Consider the following 22934-nt stretch of genomic DNA (forward strand, 5'->3'; position numbering starts at 1 on the left):
GCACCGCTGGGACGGCCAGGACAGGTGGTCGCGAGATTCCCCGGTTACGAGTGGCCCTGGGGAGCGGGAGGACAGGTGTTCGGGGCGGGGAACACTGGCTACCTTCGCTCTCCCACGTGTCCGGCGCGGGGCGTCTCTGAGCCCCCGCACAGCCAGGGAGCAGCTTCTGCGCACGCTCTCCGCGCACGCGCACTCTCCGCATGGACCGTCGGCTGAGTGACGTCACGTCCGCCGAGGGCGGTGGCGGCGGCGGCGGCGAAGGCGGCGGCTGGGGGCTGTTTCCTGGTTGGGCCGCGCCGGGCGCTGATGCCCCGCGGTTTCCCTCCGCCCCGCGGGCCCGCAAGCGCCGCCCGGGTCCCCAGGCCGGCCCCCACGTCGCCTGCCTGCCCGCCCGCCCGCCGGTCAGCGCCCCTGGCCTGGCTTCCGCGGCCGCCCCCGGACCACCTGGTCTGCACCCGGGTTTCCACCACTGGAGGTGAAGCGCCTTGGAGATGGGGCGGGGTCTTAGGCAGGTGCCTCCTGGGCCGTCGGCTGCACGGCCGAGGGCAGGCGTGCAATTTGCAGTATTTCCTCCAAGGGATCGCCTTTGCCGTGGTGCAGTCTGAGGCTGGTTTCTGTGGACAGCAGACACGTATCGCCGTGTAGCTGTTTGGATGCTTCTTTTAAATAAACCCCCCAGTTCAATGAGGGTTTTAATGCTTTGGAATTTTGTCCTTAAAAGAACATTTGGTCCCCAAAGCTCGGAACCCTCTTTCTCATTTTAAGCGAATCCTAATCTTTCCTGTGATTGCATTGACTCAGCATATCTTTTTTATAAGGAAGACCTTGGCTGTGTGGAACTCAAGCCTCCTGTGCCAGAATTTCTGAAACCTGAGGATTATGTTCTTTTTTGCACTCACACTTCAAGCATTTGGGTTGGGCAGTACAAAACTTTTATGGAAAATATATTACATCCACTATATTCTCAAAACAGCAACCTAATTTGACCTTTTCCTGATGACTTGCCATCAACCTATGAAGGTTATTGTGAAAGAACCTAAGGCTATTAAACTTTTTGAGTTCTGAAGACAGATTATAAATTGTTATTCTGTCTCCAACTTTATGCCATAATTTATCACCCAGCTACATTCCTGCCCCTCTTCAGGTTTATGATTTAATGCTGTTAAGCTTTATGGGTTTTGAATTTTGATAATTACCTTTGGTAGAATTGTGTTTAAAGGAAAACTAAGTGAGGGACTTGTAGCTTTTTACTTTTTATAACTTAGTTTTTCCATTTTACAAAATGCCCATTTTAGAAAATACAGCTAAGCAAAAGAAAATTTAATATCATCTGGAGTTCCACTACTTAAAGATAACCATTGCTAACATTTCAGAATACAGTCTAATTTTTAAATGCATAGTTTTATAAAACAAGAGCAGAATCATAGTGTATACTGTTTGGTAACACCTTTTGTATGACATCTTGTCTTCCTATTTCATTTTTTTCTTTGAACATGTGGTATGGCTAGATGCTCTCATAAGTAAAATAGGATCCCTAGGGCTTGAACCTTGTGCCATCTATTTTAGCAACTCAGAGGATGCTGGTTTTATGTCTTGGTTTTTGGCCAAGGTGCATAGGTGAGGTGGTGTTAGAGTTGTGTGAAAGGAAAGATTTAATATTAAGTCCCATGCAAGGGCAGACAGTTTATTATATCAGATTCACTGAAAAGTTGTAGAAAATCATTGAAAAATTTTAATTCTTCCTTCTTTGTTTCTAAACTCACTCCCTCCCCCCTTCTCCAAGAATGAAACATGACTGAGGATTCTCAGAGAAACTTTCGTTCAGTATATTATGAGAAAGTGGGTTTTCGTGGAGTTGAAGAAAAGAAATCATTAGAAATTCTCCTAAAAGATGACCGTTTGGGTGAGTTTTATAAGTAAAATTAAGCCTACTGCTTCTCAGTCATCCCAAATGTTGTGAAATAAATGTTACCCGAAGGGCATCCAGAGGTATTTGTTACTTTATGTATTTTTTAGTGATAAGATGACTGCAGAATTTTATATATGTGTGTGTGTGTGTGTGTGTGTGTGTATAAATATATATATATATATGAAGAAGTTATGGATTTTTCAAGTTTATATTTCTACTGAGACAGAGTTAGATGGTTTTGAAAGGCCTCCTAAGAAATCAATATTTTTTTTTCTCACATTAGACCCATATATTTTCTTTTCTCAATTTTCAGAGGTGTCTTCATAGCTTCTGGGTAAATTTACAACTCTTGCCGTGATTTTCCTTTATGGAAATACTGAGACTGTATTATGTATTAACATTTTCGTTTCTTCCAGGCCAGTAATAATAAGGTCTGTTCTGTGGTTGACTAAAGTAAAATAAACTGAACCATAGTTAAAAATAGTACTTTACATGCTTTTAAAGTTTCAAAAACATTTCCCACCTGATCTTTGATCCTGGCTAGACAGTCTGTGCCTTAAAAATGTCTGGTATTGTCATTCTCATTTGACAAACAGGGGAATTTAGATCCAGGACCAGTTGAGTGTGCTTTACGGGAAAATGTGGGATTTGAGGGCTGACTAGGCCACTCACTTGCTGTTAACTCAGTCAAGTGGCTTAACTGCTTTGAGCTTCAGTTTTTTGCATCTTTAAAACAAGAACTAGCTAACAAGCTTGCAAAGTGAATTAAATGAAATAAATTCTATAAATAGTAACTACTGCTAATGTTATTGTAAATGTAGTAATATATGCAAAATGTATTTCCTATGCTGTGAAACACTAATTGTTTTTAAGTAATTAAAAACAAAGTATAGTAAGACAGTTGGTGGAACCCCTTTCTTACAATACTTTAATGTGTAAACAATGAAATGCACAGAAAGCTTCTAACTATTGTGTTTTTTCTTCCTTTAGATATTGAGAAACTCTGTACTTTTAGTCAAAGGTTTCCTCTCCCGTCTATGTACCGTGCATTGGTATGGAAGGTGCTTCTAGGTATGAGACCAAGAATTAGAAATTTATCTTCAAAAATGTTCATTTGTCATTGAACCAGTCAGAAAAAGGAAAAGTTACTGAATATTGGGCCTAATCTTAGGAGACTGAGTTCCTGCTCACTATGATTGCCTTTAAGGAGGTGGCTTCAATGGGAAAACATTAAATATTCCTCCTGAGTGTCCGTTTATTAATGATAGGAGGGAAAGGAAAGTATGTTCCTGAGACAGGGTGGGGGAAGAGCACTGTACTGGGAGAACTAACTGGTCTAGGCTTTGCTGTCAACTGGGTAACCTTGAGAAAGACTTAGCTAGGCCTCATTTTTTGCTAAATTGACTTTTAGGTGTTAGCACTCAGTTTGTCGTTTCTGTGATTCCTAGTCATAGATGTATACTTGTTACAAGCCCAAAGGAATTCAATTCCAGTGATGAGTGGCTACAGAAGGAAAAGGGACCTTGCTCAGTTTCTGTGGAAGGAAAGGTATATCAGGTTCCACAAGTGACTGACGTTATCCCTTTTAGCCAAGGCCTTTTTTCCTTTAATTGCTGAGCCTGCTGAAATATATACCACCCTCCTTTTCTTTCTTACAAAAAAAAAAATTGACTGGCCTGTGTGGCTCAGTTGGTTAGGTGTTGTCCTGTGCACCAGGAGGTTGCAAGTTTGATTCCTAGCCAGGGAACATGTATGGGTTGCTGGCTGGATCCTCAGTTCAGGGTGTGCGGGAGGCAAGTGATCAGTGTCACACCCTCACATCGATGTTCCTCTCTCTCTCTGGAAATCGGCGGGCTAGTCTTTAAAAAAAAAAAAATTAGAGTAATCCTAGAATTTCCCTGTGAGTTAAATATCAGTATCCCTATTTTGCACTTGGGGAAAAGGATTGTGAGGCTAAATAACTAGTCTAAGGCCTTATAGCCTCTCAGTGGCAAAGCTAGGTTTTGAGCTCAGGTGTGTAGAGCCCATCTGAAGGTAGGATAGATTACAGACCTTGTCTTTACAAAATGTACTGTATTTTCAGGCCTTGGCAATTCTTAGTCCCAAGTCTGACTACAAACCATTTCAGAAAGTACTGTATAATGACTTTTGTTATGCATCTTTGTACTTATATTTCTAGTAGGTCTCTGTGTAGTTGAAATCTAGAAAATGGTTGACAGCTATTTTAGTTTTCCCCCAGCATTTTTCTTAAATCTTAGTGTTTCCAGTAGTCATCCAAATAAGGATGCTTTTTAGGTGGCAGTGTAGATATTATCTATTTCTGTTGGGAAATATTATGTGTCTAACTAGAGGCCTGGTGCACAAAATTTGTGCACTTGAGGTTGGCGGTGGGGGGAGTCCCTCAGCCCGGCCTGTGCCCTCTCGCATTCCAGGAGCCCTCGGAGGATGTCCGACTGACAGCTTAGGCCCACTGGGCTTCTGGCTGAGTGGCACTCCCCCTGTGGTCAGTGCATGTCATAGCGACTAGTCGTTCTGCCATTCGGTCTATTTGCATATTAGCCTTTTATTATATAGAATAATAACAGTGGATTAATGGGAGAGGCACAGTTGTACTTTGTGACACTTCCCAAGTGCCAGGCTATCTGGCTTATTCTTCACCTGTGTTTCCCCACCTGTCTTTCTCAGGCAAGTCTTTGTTGTTATTTTTGTGGTAGAGGCCCTGGGGATTTAGGGCTGCCACGCTGTGTAAGAGACAGGTTGACTCCTCCTACATAGGCTGTGGATTACTCAGGGACCTTGTCATGCCCACTTCATGATTGTCGGCAGGCTCCCTTCTCCACGTCCAGCACGGAGAGAGAGAGACATGAACTTGTTCTTTTAAGTAGAGGAGCTGGGGATTTAGAAATGAAAGAGACAGGACACAAAAATAGAATAAGCTGGGTCCGAGTGTGGTGTCTGCCCTCTGATGGAGGGACAGACAGACAGACGTGCTGCACTGGAAGTAAATTTAATATATGTATTCGAAGTAACAGGAAGTTACTTCACATCTGGGTGGGCCTTGAGTTAATAGGATCCATCCCCCTTAGCACCTGGGTGGGAAAGTCAGACTGAGTGGCGACCTAGCCTCTTGACTAGGACCGCCCACAGGGCGTGGCTCTGCCTGCACTCTGGGTCCAGCCGACGATATTTAAAAAACGCCCGAATGTGCTAGCCAGCAGCCCTCCACACATGATATTGTTTTAGGTAAATATCAGAAAAAGACTTCCTAGGACTAGGTCTTAGAAAACAAATGTGAGGCTTGACATAGAACATTGTGCTGCCTCTAGTAGTATGATAAGGATTTAATTACACCCATTTAATCTGTACTGTTTTAGTCCAGATTTGGAGGACATTTTAGTGTATTTCTCTGGCTTTTCTGGAAGCCTGGCACAGAGCCCATAGCTAAGGTAAATAAAGGTTTATGTCAGGAAAAAGAACATTTAAGCAAGTTTGGTTGTAGAATTAACATAGCATCATGCTAGCTAGAGTCCTTAAAGCTCATCCAACTTTTGTTTCCCAGAATGTTCTTTAGAATACTAGAAGTGCGGCATTTTGTACCAAAGAGTGATCCATAGTTAGGTGTACTAGCTAACACTTCTACTACCTTTCTAAATGCTTTATGTATATAGATATATTTATTCATCACAACAGCTGTTTGAGAAAGCTATTATGATTCCCATTTTTCCGCTGAAAAAGCGAAAAGAGATCAAATGAGTTGCTGATGGTCACCCACCAGTTAATTGTAGAGCTAGAATTCAAACCCAGAAACTTTGACTCCATAGTCTGTGCTGCTAGACCATTTGGTTAAGTTTAGTGGGGCTGGAATAAATAAAATAACATGTTTTTCTTTATAGCAAAATTTAGAACCTTGAAAATTCATTCCAAATCTATTTGATCACGGCACCCTTTTCTCATGAAGACTCTAGGAGCTAGTGTCCTGCAAAGTTTGTTTGGTGGAATGCTTACCCCTCCCATTGCCCACCCCTGATAGGTGAGGGAACAAGGGCCCAGGCTGATGTTCCTCACAGTCCTGCTGTTAGACCTGGGGCTAGACCTTCTGTGTCCTTTCCACTCTGTTTTCTCCATGCCATTTGTTTGTTAAAAAAAAGCACATGGTTCTTGCTCCAAAGCTATCTTTAAGTGAGTTAATAAGTATAAAATGGCATCAGAATGTATAATGTATAGTGGTGTTGTCAGTGCAGATTAGAGATTTCTGTGGTTCTGAAGGTAGGATACATTGTGAGCAAGTTTCAGTTGTTGGGGAGAGAAGTATTTGATGGGTAATTGGTGGTTCTGAGATGAAGGGGGCTATATTGTCAGCTAGTGCTGCCATAACAGAATGCTACAGACTGGGTGGCTTAAACAATTTATATTCTCCTGGTTTTAGAGGCTTGGAAGTCCAAGACCACGGTGCTAACTGATTTGATTCCTGGTGAAGCTCACTTCCTGGCTTCCGATGGCCACCTGTGACATGGAGCACCGGGGAGAAAGTTTCATGCCATGTCACTGTCTTCACATGGCAGAGCATAAGAGTGCTCTGGTACTTCTTCCTTTTCTTAGAAGGCGCTATCCCTATTGGAGTAGGGCTCTACCCTTGTAACCTCATTTAACTTTACCTTCTTATAGGCCCTCTTTCCAAACATAGTCATGTTAGGGGTTAGGGCTTTCACATATGAATTTGAGGGGACACAAGCCAGTCCATAGCATGGGCCAAGTGGGAAAACTGGACGGGCCTCCAGGAGCTCAGAGTTGCCTAAGCTGGCAGCTGTAATTGAATTAAATCATTATTATAATTGATACTAGAGGCCCGGTGCATGAAATTCATGCATGGCGGGGTGGGGGGGCGGTGTCCCTCAGTCCGGCCTGTACCCTCTCCAATCTGGGATGCCCTGTGGGATCGGTCCTGGCAGTCGAATATCCTTCTCACAATCCAGGACTGCTGGCTCTTAACTGCTCACCTGCCTGCCAGCCTTGATCGCCCCCTAACTGCTCCCCTGCCAGCCTGATGGCCCCCAGCTGCCCTCCCGTGCTGGCCTGATCTTGTCCCCAACTGCCCTCCCCTACTGGCCTAATGGCCCCCAGCTGCCCTCCCGTGCTGGCCTGATCTCGCCCCCAACTGCCCTCTCCTGCTGGCCATCTTGTGGTGGCCATCTTGTGACAACATTGCACGATGCCACCTAGGCTTTTATTATATAGGATGGTTATTATCTTGTAATTGATATGGTTATTATCGTGAATTTAGATGACACGCTTATTCAAGGGCTTTATGATGTCATTTCATTTCTCTTTTATACAGTTGCCATTCAAATATTGAGGGTATTTAAAATTCTTTTATAGTGAAAATTTCTAATAGCGAATCTATATGGTAAATACCTGTGTGAGTTTTAGTTTAATTGTGATGGGTGGCTTCTTCCAGGATTCTCTTTAATGGAGGAGGGATTTGGATTGGTATCTCAATATTTTGTCCTTTATTTTTCCTGGATCTCTGTATAGGAATCCTGCCTCCACACCATGAGTCACACACCCAGGTGATGATGTATCGTAAGGGGCAGTACTCGGATGTTCTTCATGCTCTGAAAGTCATTCGCTTTGTCAGTGATGCCACACCTCAGGTTGAAGTCTATCTCCGCATGTATCAGCTGGAGTCTGGAAAGTTGCCTCGAAGTCCCTCCTTTCCACTGGTTAGTGATACTTTTGTTTGACTCTTAGCTCGACTCTACACTGTCCCATCTTGCCAGCCTTTGATTGCATCATGTTTTGCCTTAGAAACTTTCATTGGGTCCCCTTTGTCTATAGACTAAAAGCAACACATCTTTTCCCAACATTCATCTGACTCCATCTGCCTAATTATTTCAGATACTATGTTTTATTTTGAAGTAATTTCAAACTTATAGAGAAGTTGCAAGAATACTATCAAGAATTCCCATATACTCTTTACCATGTTCCCCAGTCATCTACAATTTTGAACATTTGCTTTGTCATTTTTCCTATATATGTATACACTAGAGGCTCAGTGCACGAAATTTGTGCACTCGCAGGGGGTGGTCTCTCAGCCCAGCCTGTGCCCTCTCGCAGTCCAGGAGCCCTTGGGGGCTGTCCGACATCCTCAGCGCTGCAGCAGAGGTGGGAGAAGCTCCCGCCACCACTACTGTGCTCACCAGCTGTGAGCCCGGCTCAGGGCTTCTGGCTGAGTGGCATTCCCCTTGTGGGAGCACACTGACCACCAGGGGACAGCTCCTGAGTTGAGCGTCTGCTTCCTGGTGGTCACTGTGCGTCATAGTGACCTGTCTTTCTGCTATTTGGTCGATTTGCATGTTAGCCTTTTATTAGATAGGATATTTTTTCTAAACCATCCTATCTAATAAAAGGCTGATATGCAAATTGTTCCTTTGACTGGGAGTTTAACCAGGAGTTCAACCAGAGGGCAGGGCTGGTTGGCCAACTGCCTGTGGCCCCTCCCCTGGCTGGCCTTGCCCCTGATCAGCCCCCCTCCCCCAACCCCGATTGGAGCAGGCAGGCTGGACCTCACCCATGCATAAATTCGTGCACCGGGCCTCTAGTTTGAGAATAAGATACAAACATGATATTGCATTACTTCAGATTTCTTCAGTGTATACTTCCTAAAGATAAGAACACTCCCCTAGCTAACCAAGAAGTTGACATTGATACAATATAAACATCTACTCACTTCATTCACATTTGACCCAGTGTTCCAATAATGCCCTTCATTAAAACAAACAGTAAAAGTTTTAATTCAGAACCTTTTCAAACTTTCCTATCAAACTTTTACCCACTAATTTTATGATTTGTTGATTTAAAAATTTTTAATGTTTTAACTATTCATTTGGAAATCATTTTAAACATAGAAAAAAGTTGTAAAAATAGTCTAGTGTTCCCATATACCTTCGTCTATCACCTCAAATGTTACATCTCACGTACTATAGTATAATTATCAAAACCAGAAAATCAGCATTGACACAACACTGTCAACTCCTTGGTGGGCATTACTGACATTGTGCTGATTGTCCCACTGATGTCCTTCTTCTGACCCTGGATCCAGTCTGGGATCACACTTTATGTTTATTTCCATGTCTTCTTAGTCCCCTTTAATCTGGGACAGTTCCTCTGTCTTTCTTTGTACAAACTTTCATAACCCTGGCATTTTTTAAGACTACTGGGCAGTAGAGCATTGCTCAGTTTGGGTTTGTCTGATGTTTCCTCATGATTAAAATCTGGTTTTGCATTTTTGGCAGGAGTATGATACTTAGTACTGTTGCTGCTAACTTTGTTCACTTGGTTAAGGTGGTGTCTGCCAGCTTTCTCCAATGTAAAGTTACTATTTTTCCCATTATGATTAATAAGTAACTTCTGGGAAGAAAGTTTCATACTATGTAAATATCCAACCACTTATGATTCTTGCTTGAACCAATTTTGCTGATGGCCAAATAGTGATTTTCTGACTCCTTTATTCGTTTATAAGGAAGGTTTTCCCCTCTCCCTCGCTTATTTATTTATATCAGTATACTTTTATGTCTTTTTGACAAGTCCCCATCATTCTGAGCATTTTCTTACTTTCTGGTACAAAGAGATATTCCAGATTCATCTTGTGCTTTCCCTGTGTTGGACCTGGAATCATCCACTCCCACCCCCATGGAGTGTGGTATTTAGAAACCAAGAACAGGGCACTAGATACGGTCATTCTTCCTAGTGTATCATTGCTTCTAGGCTCTCTCAGCAGGTGCAAGGAAATATGTGTGTGTACACACACATTCACGTACATATTCACACACACCTGTGTACTAGTAGAATATTAATAGGTTGAAAGAAGGCCTAAAATGAAGTACTTTTATTAGAATAGGAATTTTGATTTAACTTGGAACTTCTTAGGAGAATAGAAAGATACTTTTAGTTTCTTTTTTAGCATTAAAATCACTCAGCTCTTAAATCCTAGATGAAAATGTATTTTCATGTAAGATATGGTGTTTGGAAACAATAGATTTTCAACAGATTTCACTTTTTATAAGATTTTTTTGTTGAAGTTTCCTTGAGGGTTTACTTTCATGTTCTGAGTCTTGACACGAAAGTTTGAGAAGTACCATTCTTCTGAATCCTAACATGCTGATTTGAGGGACATTCTAATGTTTTAGGTGCTTAAAGATAGAACAAAATTCTGCAGGTCTGTGTGAACACTTTGAAATAAAGACAATGCTTTTTTAGTCCTTTCCAAGTCAGTCAGTTTTTGGAAATTACCTTATTGACAATGTCTCCAGTTATTATGTGTGCTGTGTGTGTAACACGTTGTTGTGAAAGAAATGCTCCTCAGCACTCAGAATGTTTTTGGGTGGAAAGAAGCAGCGCCTGCTGGCGTGCGCTGATGCTTTCATGGGCAGCCTTGACAGTAGACCAGCGATGACGAACCTTTTGAGCTTGGCGTGTCAGCATTTTGAAAAACCCTAACTTAACTCTGGTGCCGTGTCACATATAGAAATTTTTTGATATTTGCAACCATAGTAAAACAAAGACTTACATTTCTGATATTTATTTTATACTACAGGCCCGGTGCACAAAAATTTGTGTACTCGGGGGGTAGGGGGGTCCCTCAGCCCGGCCTGTGCCCTCTCGCAGTCTGGGACCCCTTGGGAGATAACGACCTGCTGGCTTAGGCCTGCTCCCAGGTGGCAGAGGGCAGGCCCAATCCCTAGGTGCAGCCCCTGGTTGGGCTCAGAGCAGGGCCGATTGGGGAGTTGGGGTGCCTTCCCCTGTCATGCACAGAGCAGGGCAGATTGAGAGGTTGCGATGCCACCCTCAGTCACACTCAGGGTAGGGCCGATTGGGGGGTTGGGGCACCGCCCCCTGTCACACTCAAGGCAGGGTCGATGGGGAGGTTGCGTCGCCACCCCCTGTCACGCACAGAGCAGGGCCCATCAGGGGGGTTGGGGCTCCGTACCCTCTCACGCAGAGAGCAGAGTCAGTCAGGGGGTTGGGGAGCTCCCCTCTGTCATGCACAGAGCAGGGCCCATCAGGGGGTTGAGGAGCTCCCACCTGTCACTCACAGAGTAGGGCCGATAGGGGAGTTGGGGCACCGCCCCCTGTCACACTCAGGGCAGGGCAGATCAGAGGGTTGGGGCGCCGCCCTCTATCACCCACAGAGCAGGGCGGATCAGTGGGTGGGGGCACCGCCACTGTCACACTCAGGGCAGGGCCAATGGGGAGGTTATGGCTCTACCCCATCACACACAGAGCAGGGCCAGTTGGGGGAGGGGGGTTGGGGCGCCGCACCCTGTCACACATAGAGCAGGGCCGATCAGGGGGTTGAGGCGCCGCACCCTGTCACACACAGAGCCGCAGGGTGATCAGGGGGTTGGGGAGCCTTCCTCTGTCATGAACAGAGCAGGGCGGATAGGGAGGTTGTGGCCCTGCTCCCTGTCACACACAGAGCCGCAGGGCGATCAGAGGGTTTGGGCGCTGCCCTCTGTCATGCTGATCCCAGTGCCGGGAGGCCTCGCGGCTCTGCTGATCTCGGTGCTGGGAGGCATATTACCCTTTTACTATATAGGATAGAGGCCTGGTGCATGGGTGGGGCTGGCTGGTTTGCCCTGAAGGGTGTCCTGGATCAGGGTGGGGGTCCCCACTGGGGTGCCTGGCCAGTCTGGGTGAGGGGCTGAGGGCTGTTTTCAGGCTGACTGAAGCTCCCAACTGCTCCTTTTTTTCTTTTTTTTTTTTTTATTCTGGGCCAGCTTTAGCTCTGGCTCCAGCTCTGAGGCCTCTGCTGCTGAAAGAAGGTATCTGGTTTGTTTTGGTTCTATAATCGAAACAATGTATAACTCCAGCTCTGAGATCCCTGGCTCACTGAAAGCAGGTTTCTGGGGTTTTGTTTAGCTTCTATATTTGTTACAATGTTTCTTAAACTACAAGCTCAGAGGCCGGCATGGCAGGCGGGGAACGTTGGTTTCCTCCGTCACTGAAGCAAGCAAGCCTCATGTTAGTTTCAAGCTGCCTGGCTGCCGGCCGCCATCTTGGCTTGCAGTTAATTTGCATATCTCACTGATTAGCCAATGGGATGGGTAGCGGTCGTACGCTAATTACCATGTTTCTCTTTTATTAGATAGGATATTTAAATGCCATTTAAGAAAGAAAAATCAACCAAAAAAGTGAGTTTGCGTGTCACCTCTGACACGCGTGTCATAGGTTCGCCATCACTGCAGTAGAAGCTGGAAAACCTCCGAGTGCAGCCCGAGCCTGGATGCTCATCAGTAGCACACGTTCCCATAGACTTATTTCTGTGGTCGCTCATTCTCACCTCCTCCTTGCTCCTCTCTTCAGTGAAGGATGGGTGCTTTTTGGTTCCACTTTGACTTATTAATGCAGCCTCTTCAAAGTTTAGGGGGTAAATTCTCATTTTTATCAAGGAAATATTTATTCCTCCCTTCTGCTCCCTCCCTCTTGAGATTTATTATTCATCTTTCAGAAGCCAGAAGATGAAGTGTTTCTTGCCATTGCTAAGGCCATGGAAGAGATGGTGGAAGATAGTGTCGACTGTTACTGGATCACCCGATGCTTTGTGAACCAGTTAAACAACAAGTACCGGGACTCCTTACCCCAGCTGGTGAGGGACGTTTTTTTGGCTGTTGGTGGGGAGGGGAGGAAAGGGAGAGGGGGGTGAGCAGTGGTACTGGGAACCTTAGGGAAATACTCTAACCTCTTGGTGCTGCTACAGTTAGGAGCGGACCCCCTCGAGTAGGAGTCAGCACGTGTTTTTTGTAAAAGGCCAGGTAGTAACGCTTTCCAGCTTGGCGAGCCAGATGGTCTCTGTGTCTCTACTGCAGTCATTCAGCTCTGCTGTTGTCACACAGAAGCAGCCGAGGGCACCACATAAAGGAAAGGTCATGGCTGGAGTTGGCTGCTGCGGGTCATAGTTTGTCCACTCCTGCTCTATAGTATTACTTAAAGCTGGTCTAGAATCCACTGGCTTGATCTAGAATTTTCCCTGTGTATGAGGTAAGGTTTAAGTTTGGCTGCACATAATAGGAAGACCCCCAAAACAGAAGCCTTATTGTTTTGTATCCTGAAACGAGAAGTGCAGAGGAAGGCGTTTCAGAGCTGGCATCCCAGCAGCACCGTTTCCGTAGGGACCCAGGCTCCTGCCTGCGGCAGCGTGCTCAGGTATGATCCTCCTTCTTGGGCTCACCAGGCGGACGCTGCAGAGACAGTGGTGACATCTAGGCAGGCAACAAGGGCAAGTTGAAGAAAAAAGCACAGGAACACAAGGGGCAAGGTAGTCAGGCCTGTCCTTCTATAACAGACTTTCCTGCTGCATGTCAGTCAGTGGAGGACAGTGTTGCCTGGCCGCCCATCTGCAGCGGAGGCTGGGAAATGTGCTTTCATTTAACTGGACCCACTGGGACCTCCCATTAACACAGGATTCTGTCTGCTGTACTCTCACTTGGGAATCCAGAGAACCCGATGGCATTTACTTCATCTGCATAAGCCAGTGGGCCTTTGGTATTCTCTTTGTCGTTTCTTTCCTTATTTCTCTCATTATAAAAATGAATCCGTCTTTTTTTTTTAAATCATTGAGTTTTATTTGAAAGTTCTGTTAACCAGCCACTGTGACATTGGGTTGCAGGGCCCGAGGAGGAGCACTAAGGATGAGCCCTGTGGCTCACTGCTCCAACTGAGTCAGTCAGCAGGGCAGCTGGCCAAGCCTTCAGCTCTGGAGAGTACTGTACAAGAGAGGGTTTTAAATATTTAAGTAAAATGTGATTTTTAGAATCTTAAAATTTAATTCATTTAGTTTATTACAATGAAAATAATTTAAGCATGGCATTGGAGCATCTGTAAATATAATATTGCCTCATTAAATCAAGATGTCCAAATTATTCCACGATTTAATTAGCCTTCTTTCTTATTATTGGAGTAAATTCAGTAACATTTTGAAAGGTTCTGTTTAAAAATTCATCCTTTATTTTTGATAACACAGGTAATAGACAGATACACTCTTGAAGCATTAAACAATCCAAATGAATCCTGTGTTCGCATAGATATATGACAGTACCTCCTCATCCCCCATTTTCTAAGAAGTAAACCCTGTTATCAGTTTGATGTGTATTCTTCTACACTATTTTATGTACATTAGGATGGATGAGTGTGTGTGTGCATGTGTGCATATACATACATATAATGATACATATTTTTAGATATACTAGTATAAATATTTTTAAAAATGTAAATATTACCACACTGCTCATATAACCCTGCAATTTATTTATTTATTTAAATATGGTTTTTATTACTGATTTTTAGCAACAGATGAAGGGAAAGAGAGAGAGAGGGAGAGAGAGAGAGAGAGAGAAACATTTATGTGAGGGGGTAGCATGTCAGCTGCCTCCTGCCTGCCCCCTACTGGGGATCGAGGCCTCAACCCAGGCATGTGCTCTGACAGATAATTGAACCTGCGATCTCTTGGTGTGTGGGATGACGCTCAGCCAACTCAGCCACATGTGGGCCAAGGCCCTACACTTTATTTTTAATTTAATGTCTTGGAGGCTTTTCAAGTTAGTACAGATAGATCAGCAGTTTTCAGCCCTGAATTCCTATTAGTACCATATGGGAGCTTTTAAAAATTTCCTCTATGCAGACCAATTAAGCCAGACTCTCTGGGGGTGGGGCCCCAGAATTGTAATTTTTCAAAAGCTCCAGGTGATTCTGAAGCTTGGCTTAGGTTGAGAGCTACTCATGTAGAACCAGCGTTTTTTTATTTCCTCATAGTATTTCTCGTTAGGAATTTGCCATAATTTAACATAATAGGTCCATGCTGACCTTCAACATGCCCTTATCCATGTTCCTTTGTGTATGCCTGTGCGTGTTTCTCTAGGATGGGTTACCTATAAGGGGAGTGTGCACTTGAAGGAGAGACACATTTAAAATTTTAACTGCCAGGTTGCTCACCAACCCAATTTTGCTTCCTCCAAGAGATTATGAGATTTCCTGTTTTCCACTCCATTGACAGTACTTGATAGTATCTATCTCCTAAATTTTTGTTAATCTGATAGTGAAATGGTACCCATTTTAATTTGCATATCCTCATTTTCTAGTGAAGTTGAGCAGCCTTAAATATCTACTGGTCATTTTTATTTATCCACCTTTTTAATACATTGTTTGAGTCCTTTTTCATTTGTAAGAGTTAACGATAACTCTGGATGTTTATCCTTTGTCTGTTATACATGTTGAAAATATTTTCTCACTGTCTGTTGTACAAAAATTTTACGTTTTGATACAATTGGATTTGTCAATATCTCTCTTATTTTATTGTATCTTATTTAGGAAGCTCTTTCTAACCTGAAGATTAAAAAGCAGTTTTTTTATTTTAGTTGACCTCAGTAAGAAATTTACTTGTTTAAAAAAAAAATCCAAATGCTGGAATTGTACAAAGAAATTTAACAGGTTTATTTATATTATTATAAAGTTGAACTGCTGAACTTGTTCACTGAAACATTTGACTTGCTTTAATGCTTTATGTCTCCACATTTATATTACAAAATTCACACACAAACGAAAGTGGGAAAACTGTCCTGCTTGTACTGCAACCCAAGTGCCTGACGTGGGCCCTAAGCATACAATAGGGGCTCACTGAGTAGCTGCTAGATGAATAGATGAAGGCGTGAGTGGATGGATGCATGGTTGGGTAGATGGGTGGGTAGGTATCTAAGTTTAATGTAAATTCCTCTCAGTGTAGTTAAGTTTCTTTTTGGTCTGGTTTTGCCTTCTATTGATGAGGTATGCTGTATTTTCTCCATAAAGTAAGAATTTAGGGTCATAGAAACATTGTAAATAACCAAAACCTATTATATGTAAAATATAATAATCACATCTACCATTTGCTAAATACTAAAATTTCAGGTAATATAAACGTTATCTCCTTCCACTAAAAAAAAAAAAAAAAAAAAAAGCATAAATGTAATTTCTGTTCACCCTTTTCCTTAGAATTAGCAGTAGCACATGATACCCATTTTTCATCATCCTGCTGTTTTCACTTGATATATACTGGAAGTCATGCCATAATAGTATAGAGAGACATTCCTTACTCCTTTTCATGGCTGCATACTACTCCATTGTGTGTATATATGCTTGTTTATTCAACCCATCCTCTATTGCTGGCTATTTGGGGTGTTTCCTGTCTTTTACTATGATACAATGTTATAGATCAGTGGTTGGCAACCGGTGGTCTGTGAGGTCCGAAAGGTTGGCGACCGCTGTTACAGATAATAGTTTTATGTGTACATCTTTTCATATATATGCCAGTATACTTTTGGGATAGATTCCGTAGAAATGGATTGACTGATCATATGTTACTTCACTAGAAATATTCATATTCCTCTTCATAAAGCTTACACTCTTTTGCATCCTCATGACTAATGGATGAGAGTGGCTGTTTCCCACAGCTTGCCAACATGGTATGCCATTTTTGCCAATCTGATAGGTGAGAAACAATACCTCAGTGTAGTTTTAGGTTGCATTTCTTTTATTAACAACATGGAGCATCTTTTCATATGGGTAAGAGCCATTTGCATTTTTTCTATATAATTTGTGGCTCTTTTCTTTTCTATTTTTAGAAGTTCTCTTTACTTAGGGTACTCACCCTTTAAGGTTGTTTGTTAATCTGGGAAAATGCCCACAATATGTTGAGTACACAGAGCAAAATGCTGAGTTATATATTCAGGGTGAGCTCAACTGACAAAAGTGTGTATGTAATGTATATAGGAAAACAAATGAATGCTGTACAACCTAAATATTATCACTAGTTATCTTTGGGTAGTGTGACTATAGGTGATCTTTATGTCCTTCTTTATTCTTTCCTGTATTTTCCTTTTTTTGTGTTTTGTTTTATTAATCCCCACCCAAGGATATTCTTTCCATTGATCTTTAGAGAGTGTGGAAGGGAGGGGGAGAGACAGAAAGAGAGAGACACCAATGTGAGACTCACATCAATTGGTTGCCTCCCACACAGGCCCCAACTGGGGCCGGGGATTGAGCCTGCCCTTGACTGGAATTGAACCCAGGACCCTTCAATCCACAGGCTGATGCTCTACCTGCTGAGCCAAACTGGTTAGGGCTATTCTCTCCTATATGTTCAAGATTTCTTGTAATAAGCATATTATAAATCAGGAAACATACTTTAGAAGAATTTAAGACTGGCTAAAAGATGTACATTGAGTTATTATCAAGATGTTGATTAATACATTTCAAAATTTCATTTAATTCTAATATTTATTCATTGAATAGTTATATATTGAGTACTTATCATGCCAAGTAATGTTTTAGATACTGGAGAACTAGCAGTGAGCAAAACAGATACAGTCCCTACCCTCACTGAGCTTATAGTCTAAGGAAAAAGACAATAAATAGTTTTAGATCTTCACTCATCTATATTTTGTTGTTTGTATTGCCTTTTGGAAGAAATTTTCTTTGCTGTGAGACATAATATATAAATGTGTTTGCGTGTGTTTTCACCCATGTCACTTTGTGGGAAAAGCACACCTACGCGCCATTGGCAGGACCTACCAAAATTCTAGAATAGAGTTTCAGAGGTGAAAGGCTAGAGCAGGAGCCCTCTGGCAATCTGTACTTAGAGAAAAGCTCCTGTTTTGGGGAGCTCCGTAGGGTGTTCTTGAGAAGGTCTAGGAAATGTTAAGTAGGAGAGGTAAGGTGGATAAACAGAAAAGGTTAGAGATCCTCTGAACGAGAGAGGGGAGAACTGGACCAGATATTAATACGCGGGCCCACTTGGTGAACTCCTGTGCATTCTGTGGGCCAGCTCAGATGTCAGCTCCCAGGGAAACTGTTTTTGGCATCTAAAGCCTGGGTCAGGATTCCCAGCTGGGTGTGCCCACATCTGTGGTGATCCCCATCACAGCTTTATTACAGTGTGTTCTGGTTACCTCTTTCCTGGGCTCCGTAAGCTCCTCAAAGGCAGGGACATGACCTTGTCTTTTTTATTCCCTGTATGTAGCAGTGTCTGGTTATAATGGACACAGCGGGGTTTTGAATCACCTCTTTGGCAGAAGCATAGAGATGCAGGTATTTAGTAAAATAAACATTTGCATGCACTTGGTGAAAAGGTTGTGCTTTTCCAGATAGGGAGTATAGACTTTAGGGTTTAGCCCTTACAGCCCATTCGTAGTCAGTGGACCTTAAATAGAGCAGTGTGGGCCAGGCGGATGGGGCCTGGCCTGGGGAGCCGGCTGTGTTAGCCTCTCCATCTTCTAGAGTTGGCTGCTGCTCAGCCTTATGTGGGAGAGGCTACCAATCCAGGTACTGTGTTCCCCCTGTGGTATTCCTCTGATGACAGTTCTCAACGTACATTTTGTTGGGTACAGAGCTCCTCCTCTGGACATTCCTGGTGGGTGGACCTCCTTGGCATGGTGCACAGTGGCACTCAGCACATGTGGGTGGTCAGTGACCCATGAGCCCTTTTCGTCTCCAGCTCTTTCTGATTCTTCCTAGTTCTCGCTCCCACTTCATTCCCATCCTGTTTCTCTGGTCCTCCCCTCCCCTTCTCCCCCTTTTCCTAGAGCAGCCAGGAATATCAGGGTCCTATCAAAGCTCCCCAGAACAATTGAATTTTGCTTTGGACTTTTGCCTTAGGCTGTTGAATCTGGTTAGGGCAAATAACATTAGGGTGACCAGCTGTTCACTTCACCTGGGACAGTCCTGGGAAACCCCTCAGTCCGATGGGTAGTGGCTCCGGATATGCTAACTTGGGAAGCACTGCATCACCAGTGACTTGGATTATTCTGAAATTTTGGTTCCTAGTCCTTGCTTGCATTCATCATGTACATTTTTTCTTCATAGGCTGTAAGAGTGGGTAATGTTATGTCACGGGAAGTGCGTAATCTCTTCCTGTTTCATCACTAGCCAAAGGCTTTTGAACAGTATTTGAATCTGGAGGATAGCAGGCTGCTGAGCCACCTGAAGATGTGTTCTGCAGTGTCCAGACTGCCTTACGATCTCTGGTTCAAGAGGTGCTTCGCGGGGTGCTTGCCTGAATCCAGTTTACAGAGGCAAGTATTTCTTGCAAACATACTGAAGCTGGAGTCGGAGAAGAATCCTGGTTTTCATGTGATCATCCCTCACAATATAAATTAGCTCTAGAACAACACAGTAATTTAAAGCTAACTTCTCTAGCAGCTAACATAACACATTATTCTGTTATACATACAATAATATTAATTTAATAGTAACAAACATTACAAATATTAGAATATACAATTATAAAAATTGAGAGCCCTCAATATGTCAGATGACGTATAATATTTACATCTGAAACCGTCTCCAGGAGTTTATAATGGCACAGCCTTTTTTTTCCAGGAGTGTGGTGAGTCCTAATCAAGAGAAAATATTGGTACTTTTTAGTTTCATCATGACATCGTGAAAGTGGCTGAAGGCAGTCAGGGGTAGAGACTCAAACACAATGTTCCTAGTGTAATGAAAGCACTAGTTTCAGACACGTCGCTCTGGTTATTTTGGAGGCCTGGCCCTTCCTCTCCAAGGTGTTAGTTATACTGTAGCTGCAAAGAGGCAATACCGAGAGCATTGCAGGACGATACACAACCAAGCATAGAGTGCAGTGCCATAAGAGATGTAGGAATTATCAGAGTAATTATTGTATAGCTCTTCTGTGAAGCTTATACTTAAAAAAGAGTGTTTTGATTTAATTTTGTAATTTGAGATGTCTAGGTAAACAAATTTTGACCTCACCTAATTTGATTGTACATCTCTTCATTTTTGTAGGGTTTGGGATAAAGTTGTAAGTGGATCCTGTAAGATCCTAGTTTTTGTAGCAGTGGAAATTTTATTAACCTTTAAATTAAAAGTAATGGCACTGAACAATTCAGAGAAGATAACAAAGTTTCTGGAAAACGTAAGTATGCTTCATTTTATTTCATTTTGAATCCAGAAAGGAAGTCCGTTTAGCAAGCCGGATTTTCCTATTCATTAAATTATTTCAGGGACATAACACAGTATGTTTTTACATTATAAGAAACAGATTTCCCCTTGAAACCGTGTAGCTTACAGTTGATCAGTGGATTGTAGTTTGCATTCTCTGTTTGGGGGACAATGGTCTGAGCAGCGAGACTGTCACTGTGACACTCTGCCCGGCGGGGCTGCTAGGAGGCTTGCAAGGAAAGGGAGAGGTGAGACTGTCACTTTAGAATGAGTCATCCTCGCTAATGGAAGAGGAGTCCTGGTGTTTGGGGGATTTTGTAAGCCCTTTCATTTCTGTTACCATCGCTGTTGGAATCCCAGTTGGGTTTGTTAATGTGCTTACGTGTAAACTTAGTGCGTGTTGAGAACGGTCTAAAGCAGTGGTTCTCAACCTTCCGGCCCTTTAAATACAGTTCCTCATGTTGTGACCCAACCATAAAATTATTTTCCTTGCTACTTCATAACTGTAATGTTGCTACTGTTATGAATCGTAATGCAAATATCTGATATGCAGGATGGTCTTAGGCGACCCCTGTGAAAGGGTCGTTCGACCAGGGTTCGGACCCACAGGTTGAGAACCGCTGGAAAGGAATCAGCTTTTCCCTCTGTGTATCTCAGAATATCTTTAACCAGGCAAGAGGCAGAGGTGAGGAGGCTTATGCCTGGAGGAATTTCACTGGATCCAAAATCTGTTCTTTTATTTTTATCAGTCAGTATTAGCATTTGAACACTGGTCCGATAACTGATAAGTACCACATGCATTGTGTTGAATAAATTACTCACATTATAATAATTAATGGCTAATAGTGCCAGAGCTGTGGCAAGTGTTTTTCATGGATTATTTTATGTAATCCTGTAACAGCCCTATGGAGTGGTCCTACCATCTGCCCCATTTTAGAGATAAGATCTGAACCCATGTAGCTTAGGTAACCTGCCCAGGTGCACACAACTCGGTGGGCAGTGCAGGATTTGAGCCAGGCTGTCTGAGTTCCTTAGCATGTCCTCAGGTGGCCTGTGAAGCAGAGATCCTGGCAGCAGCCTTTTATGCGATCACTTTCTGGAAACCAGTGAGAACTCCTGTGGCAGTAAGGTTTATGCCCAATGAGAGAGGGAGATGCTGAAGTTATAAGCACTGAAACCTCACGGAAACTGGTTTGCTTATTCACAGATTCCCCAGGACAGCTCAGATGCAATTGTGAGCAAGGCCATCGACTTGTGGCACAAACACTGTGGGACCCCAGTACATTCAGCCTGAGTGCGTGGACAGCCCGCCGGGCCTGCACCAAGTGTTCTTTGTGGGATGGTCTAAGCCCATTGAAACAGGATTCTTGCTTTGTGCTCACAGTGTAATTGCTTTTCCAGTAAAATTATATAATTAAGATGCCTGGGGTGCTGTGCTGTGGAGCAGCATCTTTTGGTTACACAGATGTACAAAGTTCCACTCTGAATACAATTTAGAGGTGGTTGGAGTTTCCAAAGCAGTTCAGGGGAGGCGGGGGGATGGTGTCGGGGTGGGGGTGGGGGAGGGCGGCTCGGGTAGGTGCTTTAACAAGCAGTGCATGACCACACCCTGCCCTGCTTCTCTCTAATTAGCACCAAGCCAGTGACTTGCTAAGGTCTATTTCTGGAATAAAGAATAACTTCCTTTTGTTCACAATTCTGAGTCGGCTTTTGTTGATGTAGCACTTGTTTAAATCTAAGCTGACTGCTTTCTGAGGCTTCATTTTGCTAAGTAGGTTTAAATAAAGGACTTGCATTTTTTTTCTCTTTGTCCCATTTGTAATGAAACAGATATTGAACAAAATATGTCTAAATTTACCTCCCAGGAGAGAGAATACTTGTTGATATTTTGTTGGCCTCATGCTTTTCCCTGGTGGGTCATTAAGTGCTGGGTGAAGCACTGTCACCCAGAATAGGAGTGGGGGAAACAGCAGGTTCGGGTTAACAGCTGGTGACCCAGGCCCTGTGGTACCACATAATGGTAGCTGCTCACTGGACAGTGGCAGGCTCTGGGACTGTGTTTAAGACCCATTCAGCTATCAGACATGCAGGAGCCTGAGTGGGGAGCTGGATTCCTCACCCCACCCCACCCAAAAGAGGAGGGAGAACATGCATTTATGGAGTTATACATATGAGCAGTCAGTCCTCTTAAATGTGTGAAATAACTGACAAAAATGAGTTCATAGCAGCCTGAGTTGTTAACCAGCATGTCCTCCTGAATAGAGCATATCTAAGAGTATTTAAGGTGGTTTTCTTTTAACTTTCATCTGAGGATATGTTTTTATTGATGAGAGAGAGAGAGAGAGAGAGAGAGAGAGAGAGAGAGAGAGAGAAACATTGATTGGTTGCCTCTCATACACACTCCCATCAGGGATCAAGCCTGAAACCCGTGTATGTGCCCGGACTGGGAATCGAACCCATGACTTTCGGTGTATAGGATGATGCTCCAGTCAACTTAGCCACCTGGCCAGGGCCTAACAGTATTTAAGTTTTTAAAGCAACAATAAAGAAATACACTCAGATTGAGGGACATCTGTAATACTATCAACAATAAAATTAAATTAAAAAAAGAAATATGCCTTCTTATATATAACATAAATACAATATAGAGCTTACTTACATTGTTATTCCTACACTAGGGGCCCAGTGCACGAGTTCATGCACCTTGAACTGTGGTCCATGAAGCTGCGGTAGGCACAAGGGCGGGTCTTGGCCCATCCTCCACGCCCCCGCCTGGCCCCTCCTGCCGTGTTCCCCTGTCCCCTGTCTGCCGGCAGCCCTGCTCCTGCCGCTGCCGCTCCCATGCACTGACAGCGCTGGCCCCACTCGCACCTGCTGACGGCGCAGAGTGATTGGGGCCGGTGCCAGCAGCGGGTTTGAGAGGCGGCTGCTGGCCCTGATTGCCCCTCAGGAGCAGGGGGAGGTGGAGAAGCCCTGAGGGGCAATTGGGGCCAGCAGCTACCGCTCACACCCGCTGACAGTGCCAAGTAATTGGGGCTGG

General features: G+C 43.6%; 1 protein-coding gene across 3 annotated transcripts; it reads left to right on the forward strand.

The window, feature by feature from the left end:
• The first annotated feature begins 221 nt into the window (after positions 1-221).
• On the forward strand, positions 222-21426 carry TBC1D7 (TBC1 domain family member 7). Of its 3 annotated transcripts, XM_036351165.1 has the most exons (8): positions 225-475; positions 1784-1903; positions 2900-2980; positions 7442-7629; positions 12417-12554; positions 18863-19008; positions 19739-19868; positions 21102-21426. In XM_036351165.1, exons 2-8 carry the CDS (start codon positions 1792-1794, stop codon positions 21186-21188), a joined length of 882 nt encoding a protein of 293 aa, XP_036207058.1. In that variant the 5' UTR covers positions 225-475; positions 1784-1791; the 3' UTR covers positions 21189-21426. The 3 variants fall into 3 exon arrangements, with proteins under 3 accessions (XP_036207061.1, XP_036207060.1, XP_036207058.1); XM_036351168.1 differs by lacking the exon at positions 12417-12554 and having other exon boundaries at positions 222-475; XM_036351167.1 differs by lacking the exon at positions 2900-2980 and having other exon boundaries at positions 224-475.
• Positions 21427-22934: the final 1508 nt, after the last annotated feature.

The sequence above is a fragment of the Myotis myotis genome, unplaced genomic scaffold (genome assembly GCF_014108235.1).
Source record: "Myotis myotis isolate mMyoMyo1 unplaced genomic scaffold, mMyoMyo1.p scaffold_m19_p_2, whole genome shotgun sequence".
In the NCBI taxonomy this organism is placed as follows: domain Eukaryota; kingdom Metazoa; phylum Chordata; class Mammalia; order Chiroptera; family Vespertilionidae; genus Myotis; species Myotis myotis.

What these genes read in the sequence shown, in the direction of transcription:
- TBC1D7 (XM_036351165.1), top strand. Translation starts at nt 1,792, where the DNA reads ATGACTGAGGATTCTCAGAGAAACTTTCGTTCAGTATATTATGAGAAA. An exon ending in GGGACTCCTTACCCCAGCTG is followed by an intron (nt 12,555 to 18,862) that starts GTGAGGGACGTT and finishes TTTCATCACTAG; the next exon opens with CCAAAGGCTTTTGAACAGTA. An exon ending in TAACAAAGTTTCTGGAAAAC is followed by an intron (nt 19,869 to 21,101) that starts GTAAGTATGCTT and finishes GCTTATTCACAG; the next exon opens with ATTCCCCAGGACAGCTCAGA.